This window comes from Argentina anserina, chromosome 1 (genome assembly GCF_933775445.1).
Source record: "Argentina anserina chromosome 1, drPotAnse1.1, whole genome shotgun sequence".
In the NCBI taxonomy this organism is placed as follows: Eukaryota; Viridiplantae; Streptophyta; class Magnoliopsida; order Rosales; family Rosaceae; genus Argentina; species Argentina anserina.
In genome coordinates this window covers 18,505,451-18,514,058 of record NC_065872.1, presented here as the reverse complement: position 1 = coordinate 18,514,058, position 8,608 = coordinate 18,505,451, and the positions used below count along the sequence as shown (strand labels likewise).

The 8,608-nt window shown below is 37.5% G+C and overlaps 1 protein-coding gene and 1 long non-coding RNA gene across 2 annotated transcripts; one reads left to right on the top strand and one right to left on the bottom strand.

The window, feature by feature from the left end:
* The first annotated feature begins 2,542 nt into the window (after positions 1-2,542).
* LOC126797408 (transcription factor UPBEAT1) lies at positions 2,543-3,164 on the top strand. Its single transcript, XM_050524044.1, has one exon. It carries the CDS (start codon positions 2,620-2,622, stop codon positions 3,049-3,051), a length of 432 nt encoding a protein of 143 aa, XP_050380001.1. The 5' UTR covers positions 2,543-2,619; the 3' UTR covers positions 3,052-3,164.
* Positions 3,165-4,169: 1,005 nt separating this feature from the next.
* Positions 4,170-5,044, bottom strand: LOC126797224 (uncharacterized). Its single transcript, XR_007672435.1, has 3 exons — positions 4,940-5,044; positions 4,771-4,858; positions 4,170-4,436 (listed from the first exon to the last, which is right to left on the bottom strand). It is a non-coding gene; the product is annotated as an uncharacterized LOC126797224 (long non-coding RNA).
* Between the last annotated feature and the right edge of the window lie 3,564 nt (positions 5,045-8,608).

Here is an 8,608-nt window from a genome sequence, read left to right as displayed (position 1 = left end):
TACGCAAGATTCACATTTATATCATATCGATACATGCATACATGCATGTTTCTCATAGGTTTCCGGTTTTTATAAGTTAAAAATGTGTTAATTAGTTGTTTATTCCACTTAAATAAATATTGATTCAATTGCATTCAGCCGGTATTCATATTCCATAGATATGGCAATCTTTTGATTGAATTCTTTTCAAAAGTAAATTAGTTTAACTCGAGTATAGAGATAATAAGATGCGGCTCCGAGCTTCTCCAAGTAGTTGTGTATAACTTACTGGCAGCAATCGACACTCTTTCTTTGGGCAAGCCAATGACCGTGCTTCATTGTGTATAATTTACACTACAAAATCACAGTCATAATTATTATTAAGTTAATAATTTCACAAGTATCAATGATATTTTGATAAAAAGTTTGTGGGATTTATTTTTAAAATCTTAGTCGAATGTACACCTAATCTTATCATGATACATATAAGTCTACAATGAATACTGGGGACTTTTAAATTTCATAGATATACAAACTTCATAGCAATGACTACAAACATTTCTGGTGCATGACAACAATTAATTTACCTGCCTTCTAACCACGGAGAACGTAATCAAATTGAAATGAAACAAAGCAAAGAGAGAAAGGAGATCCAGGATCGACCCAATAATGTATTGCATCACCTATATGGGATAGGATGATTTATACATGCATGTGCATAGCCGTCACAAGGTTTGTAAACTTAGTTTCATCACCATTAGTTTAAGTGGAAATAAGTCAATAACATTGAGTAAACCACAGCCCGAAAAGGGATTATGATCCAAAACACTGCCGATCTACACATTCCTATCCTTGTGTCCCTTAAAATATATAATCAGCCAGCTCAAACCTTATAATTATTAACTATTTAAGTAGCCTAGCTAGCAGCAACCGTCGTTGGTATGTGAAAGCATGAGACCTGTTCTAAGTTTTTCCACGTTGCATAATTAAGAACCATTCCATCTTACATATATATATATATATGGACTTGTATGTGTATCTGTTTAGTGCTGGCCAGATAACTAGATATTATGATTACAAATGCTTATAGGTAGCCAGCGGCAGCACATATACGCATGTGCTTCATGTTCTCTGGCTCATGCTAAGCTGCTGTTAGACACTGCAAATAATTGGTCTGGAGGCGAAAGTTCTGCAACCACGTAGTACCTCTTGTATATTAAGTGACTTTCAATTCCATTACTTTGGTTCCTAGCTAAAGGACTAATTGCTGTAATTCGATTAATTATATCTGTTAATTAAAACTGAAGCAAAATCAACGAAATTCTTGATACAAATCTACTCTCATTCTTTAATTCTTCTTAATTTGGTTTAACTCGTACATATTTATAGTGTTTTCTTTTCTCATCTTCTTATAATTGAAGAATTTCAACGATGACAAATCGATCATTAATTTCTACTTACATTGTTTGGTCATTTGATTTGTAGAATCTACTATAAGTTTGGAAAGAGACATAATCACAAAATCGGAATAAAGCTAAGAAATTCTATAAAGGATCGTGTGTATCATATTTCGAGACTCATTTCGTTTTGTTTCACCACTGCTAATAAAGTAATAATCGACCTGTGTTATCACAAAAATTAGTGCAAGCATGGAGAAACAATTTCTGCTGACCTCATACATCTTTAAATTTAAGGAATTAATTGATATATTGTTCAATATAAATTTCAATCAAAATCCCGGGTATCTCCACCGAAAGTAGGAAAATGAATTGACAGAATTAGATGCATGCATCTTTGTCTCTAAGGTTGTCCAAATCTTAAGCTTCGTGGGGGTACTATGATGCAGACATGTTACAAACATGGTTTGGGAATTGGTTTCCAAGACTTTCCAGACATCAATCATCGTTTTGATGCAATTTGGGGTTCGTGAATGTCAGAACCAAATCTACCTTATCCCAACATTAAGATCTAATATGTCCACCCTATTCTCAACCTCAAATATGGACAAGTTAGTAATCCCTCCTCATTATAGCTTTGTTTATTATAGGTTTCCTGCCATGAAACAAGGCCTGCTTAACCACCATACATGAATGAACCCTAACTAGCCTATTAAGAAGTTTAATTATAAATCTGAAATGCCTTGTTGATTTGAGCTGGAATGAGGATGTTAAGGACCCCGCATAACCCTAATTCACATTGTCTAAAGAATTGAATTGAAAGTGGGAGAAAGAATAATCCAGGGTGTTCTTCATGGGATGGGTGGTGATGGAAGGTGGTGGTGTTGTTGAGGCTTATAAGGTGGCTTAGCTTCAATTAGGTGGTTCTGTATATGAAAGAAGAATCATGTGGTTCCATGTGGAGAACATGCCTCAAAGTAACTAAGGGACACTTGGCACCATGAGATTGAATAATTCCCCAATTCTCTTGGAGGCCTTCTGTGAAATTGTCCTGCCAGCCCTACCCTAATCTTTAATGGCCGGCCGGCCAAGTGGCCAACCCAAATATTTCGTATATAAGCCCCCCTAACCCTTCCAATTCTGATACAGGGTTTTGTTTTCATCAGTGTTCTCAACCAAAGTTGATACTTGATCGAATTAGCAGTGAAAAACAAAACGATAATTAGTTCTTGCTTTAAACATCATGGGTCGACACTCTCATCAGCATCCCCACTTTGTTTCCCTTGATTTGAAGGGAATGGTCCAAGAAAATGAGGAAAAGTCATGCACTGATGATGGGGCGTTGTGGAACAATGTTCCTCAAGGAACAAGACAGAGGGTGGTGATGACGAGCACCAAGAGAAGTGGACTGGTTTTGAAGAACAAGAAGAGAGCAGATGGTAAAAGGACTCTGAAGAAGAGAAGGAGAAGCCTCCAGTTTGGAGCAAGAAGGGAAAACAATGGGATACGAAGAAGGGTGAGAACCTTGAAGAGACTGATTCCGAACAGTGATTCCAAGTCTGTCAAGGGTTTGGACGGACTTTTCAGAGAGACAGCTGATTACATTTTATCTTTGCAAAGTAGAGTGACGCTCATGCAGATAATGGTTAAGGCATTGGCAGGTTCTAATGAGTAATCACTCATTCGTTTCTGTAATTAGAGAATAGTACGTATTCTTTTCTTTTCTTCTTTCAATTTATTTAATTTCTTGTGATCTATATAGTAGCTTGCTTGAAAGTTGATTTTCATGCATAGATGCTCAAACTCATGGCAACAGTTTAATTACATGCCACAGAGCTTGGTCCCTCTAATTTATTCTGTGTGAAAAGTATTATGGTGATTTTGTTGAATGGTTGATTAAGAATTTCTGTAATTTTACTGTACGAACTTATATATTTGCATTTTTTTGGGGAATTAATTTCTAATATGTTGGAAGAGAACTTCGGTACCGACAAATGCAACTCTTCATGATCTGTAAAAATATGAATGCTCGTTTTGATTTTTTTTTTGTCCAAGCTTCTTATGGGAAGTTAATCTCTAACTAAATTGAGTGGTATACACAGATTGAGTAGATTCGATCTATGTATACATGTTGATTATCTAAGAGCCAAATTTATAGACGTACTTTAGAAAGGAGGGTGATTATCGATCATCAAGTCCTTGACCGGTGACTTTAGCCTAGCTAGCTTATTCCATATAGTCGTATGGATATCAGCACTAAGGCGTAGAGTTAGAGCTAGATTGCCTCATGAGTGATTCCAGATATGATTACAGACCGACAACACTACGCCATATCTCCACTTGAGCGATGCAGGTTTGTGGTCGCTTCAGGCCGGATATTCGTCGCTTAAGTCGTAGGCGACCACATATCCGTCGCTAAGAATCGTCATCTCGGTCCCATCCTTATAGCTTTTAGGCGACCACTAGAGCAAACTTCGTCACTTAAGTGGAAACTGAGGTGACAACTTTACATTGTCTCTTCAATGTTTAGCAACGGACTTTCACAACTTAAGCAACAATTGAAAAAAAAAAACAAAAGTGATGAATCCCTAATGTATTGGTCCGTCACTTAGATTTTCTAGAGATGTACATTCGTTGCCTTAGCCTTGAAGCGATAAATATGGTTTACTCCGTCGCTTTATTTGATTTTATTAAAAAAAATTATTATCTACCATTTACATCCCAAATTTGCATTTCACAACGAAATGTACAAAATTCATTGAATAAACAGAATGTGCATCAATCCATTCCATGTCAAGACATTCCAAGATGAACACAAGTGTTTCCAATTGTACTTTCACTAGCTCCCAACTAAAGAGTGTTCTGTACAATTTGTTACCAAAATGAACACAATTCAAACAGCCCCTGCAACTATATTCCCAACTGTTGGGTCTCCTCTGGCAACGTGAATCGTCCTTTGAGATGTTGAATTGCTCCTGAGTTTGTGTTGATGATGGGCTACCGTGCTCCCCCTCTCTTTTTTTAGTGCTGCTCCCACCCCTATATGTACATGGCAACATGCTGAACCCACATTGAACATATGCAGTGATTTTCAGATTATAGACTTCAAAAAGAATTGAACAGATATAAAGTGTAGGTATAGGCAAAGTGGAAAGCTCTGAGGGTGTGAAAACAAAAAGGGAAGGAGGCACACAGAACAGGATGCATCATACATATCCTCCATAGTAAAATAAAATGTACTGTAGATTAACTAACATGTTCCCAGTCTAGTTATGGAAATATTGCAAAAGATAAAAAAAATAAAAAATAAAAAGGTAGAGAAGGATCAGAACAAACTTTTTCCTGTTCCATTCATCTTATATTATCATAGGATGTGGCTTAGCAATAAACAAACCTCATGGCCAATGACTCCCAAAATGGCAGCATAATCTCCATCTGAAAGCAGTTTGTGGAGATGCCAAGACAACTTTGGAATTGAAGATCTGTTAAGATTAATTTAATAATTATTTAAAAGATTGGAACTGATCCACTGTGACAAGGCTAAATAATAATAGAAATCTTACATTCAAACTCTTGTTTTCCATAGCTCCCCTAATATTGAACAGGAATCAAAATAAAATATCAGTCGTGATAAAAAAATGGTCAACTGGAAAATGAACATTAGTCACTTTTCATCTCAAAACTCCGACTTCCAAATGCATGCTTTATTAGATGATTAACTTGTATCCAGGATAAAAAGTAGGACATACATGTTGAAGAGATCCAGGTCATACTCAAGACCAAAAACCTGTGAGGAAATACATGAGATAAGTGAGCAGAGTTACATGAGCTATATGATCAAAGTATCAATGGTAAACCATCGATATTAAAACCAATAAGCTTCTTAACATGAAGATACTGACATCCTCATCCCATTTCATAGCCGCCTTAAGTGAATAATCAAACAAATGTTAGCATTCAAAAACACACACCAATACATCTTGATCTACAGCACAAGCTAGACCCCCGCTTTAATTCTATTGGCATTATCAAAGCTTCAAAACCAAACCAATTCAAAACATATTGATGCCTACTCTAGCACAAATTCTTGTAAACTTCAAATTTGTCTAACATAAGCTTAATTTTGACAAGCTAGCAGGTCTACTCTAACCCAATGACCAATTTCCTCTTCCTCTATGACCAATTTCTATGAGGTGGTTCAATCTAGCTGAATGTGAATCTAATGTAGATATATTTCACACCAAGTCATTGTTATAGTACACCAAGGCAACAAATTCAGACACTGCTAAAGTCCACATCGATGATATGCATCTCTGCCATAGCAGAGTCGCTGATCTAGAAACACTATGAAGCTCAAAACCCACCAATGAACACCAACACTATCACTGCCACCAAGACAGGGGTTATAACTAGCTAAGCGTAGTAAAATGCAAGAGGAGGTAAAATGTAATTACCTCATTTTCAATTGCATCATCGCATCATAGATGGCAAAACCTTCTGACTCCATGCCAACCTGAATAGTAAGCATTCGGGATACATGAGTAGGAATAATTGATCAAGAAGAAAAAGAATCAATTCATACATATCAGTCTCACTTAGAGCATACCGATAAATTCTGAGCCTGACTAACATGATAAATTCTGAGCCTGACTAACCTGACTACATGGAAGTACCAAGGCTCAACAAGTTACAGGCATGCCAATATACACTATTCTGCCGTGGAGTAGCAATGAGGGCAAATCCGGAGGCAGCTTCTTTGGTCTATGCTCATTGTACGATACTGATATTTCCCCCTGGTTCGACCATTGGATCACAATTAACCAAACATTACAAGCTCAATATAAACACAATGAAACCAATACTAACATGTAAAAGTAAAACCATCCCTCTAATTACTACTAAAGCATTAAAAAAACCAAACTCCTCAAATTTCAAATTCATAAAGAAAGAGAAACTAAAAGAGTGGTACTTGGGCAGGGGTAGCCATGAGCTTGGGCTCGTCGAAAATGTCCAAGTAGGGAAGAGAGTCGGAGTTGTTGGCGGGGTGCAGTTGAGCCTGGGCACGCTCCGAATTCTAGGAATTTCCAATCAAGACGGCTTGAGCTTCAGTTGCGGCGGCTTCTCGGCGAGCGGTAGCGGAGAATTTAGAATGAAACGGCCGTCGTTCGGCCGTCAGATCGTAGAGAAAACAGAAAAAGTGCCCTTTGACCACACGAATACCCCTTTGACTCCCACCCTTCGGAAACTATCCTCTGCAACGGGAAAGGGATGTTAGAAGGGAATGACCATAGGATTTGACCCCAAAAAAAAAGACCATAGGATGGATGGCAATCCCCCCAAAGGTCCTTGAAATCCACCCATATGGCATATAAGTGGTGTTTTCAGTTTTTTTAATGATGGGATGACTAAACGACGTCCGTTCCGGCCTAAATTTTAACCATCCTCATTATTTTACATGCATACCACATCTAACTGTCAGTTTTTCTGACGGATATCAACTACAAATAGTGTCTTTAAGAAATAACAACTTCTTTGTTAACCTAGTATAAAGGTTATGCAACATAAGAGGCTACTTAAGTTTTCAATTAGTAAAGTAAGTCCTTTGGACTAAGTGACCGTTGGATGTGAAATATACGTTTATTATGGTTCATAGGTAAAATTTGGGATGGTACGGGCGTCGTTTGGCCGTCCGATCGTTGAGAAAATCAAAAAACATGCACTTTGACCACATAAATACACTTTGACCGTCGCCTTCTGAAAATCTTCATCAACGACGGATATGACTGTATAAGGAAATGACCACGTGGTCTATAATATGGCAACATGCCCCCTAACAAGCCCCGAAACTGGGGTCCATCCGTAAGGCATGTAAACAGTGTTTTCAGTTTTTTCGACTATCGGATAGCAAAACGATGCCCATTCCGGTCCAAAATTTAATCATCCACATTATTCTATGTACATAACATATCTACAGCGTTTTTGTTACGTGGGTTTGGCTGGGACTGAACTGCTTACGTAACACAATAAGCGATGTCCCATGTTTGGCTGATTTAAGCATTAGATTAAATTGGATTGTGTAACACCAAAAAGACCTCAAAAGTCTCCTTTCACAGCGACACCAAAATTGGGAGGATTGTGTAAGACTGAAAGAGGGGTTGTGATATAATGCAATTCCGGTACGGTTTGTTCTCCACAAAACACGCTCTCATCAGTCGTAGTTCTCTTCCTCACTCTCCTTTGCTTGATTCTTTCTCTTCGGTCTCCTTGAACTGCTTTTATCCAGTACCCAAATTCAAATTCTGGGTTGTTTTGGGTTTCTCTCAATCCAACAATTGATTTGGTAATTGGTAAGCAAATTGATATTGATTTGAAGAACCAACAAAGTCATGTGGTTGTGAACGTCATCTGGGTCGAACTGGTCGGTGTTCGATGAACGAGTTAAGATTGATTTATGTTTGATCGATAATATTGGCGGTTTTAGATTGATATATATATATATATATATATATATATATATATTTGATTGGATGATTAGTTCAATCCTTTGTTGAAATGGGTCGGGTGAGGTGATTAACAAATTGATGGGTTGGTCTTCAGACTTCTTAACAATTACATCACTGTTCGCTTCCCTTGTTTTGCGGGTTGGTGATGGTGATGGTGATGGAATCAACGAAGAAAACTTAGTCAACGGATGTCAACTCCAAATAGCACATTCAAGAAAGAACAACTTCTTTCGTTAACCTAGTACAAAGGTTATGCAACATAACATGCTATTTAAGTTTTCAATCAACAAAGTAAGTCATTTGAAATAATTGACCGTTGGATGTCAAATATACATATATTAAAATATATGGTTAAAATTTGGGATGAAAATAACCTAAAATTAGGTTTGGTCGTCTGATCGTCAAGAAAACTTAAAAATGTGAACTTTGACTGCCGCCTTTTGAAAATCTTGGATAGGAGACGGTACAAGAAAATGACCATGGGGTCTAAAATAGCAACCCCCCCCCCCCCCCGAAAAGACTCCAAAAGTGGGGTCCACCCATTGGGTATATAAGTGAAAAAAACTTAAAGCGACGAAAGCAAATAAATTTTGTCACCTAAGAGTGGTTTAAGGCGATACACTTTATCCCTGTCGGAAAAAGTTTGTCGCTTAAAATTATTTGGGCGACGAATGTCATTGCACATCGCCTAAGTGACCTTAAAGCGACGGCTTTCAATTGTAGTGACGA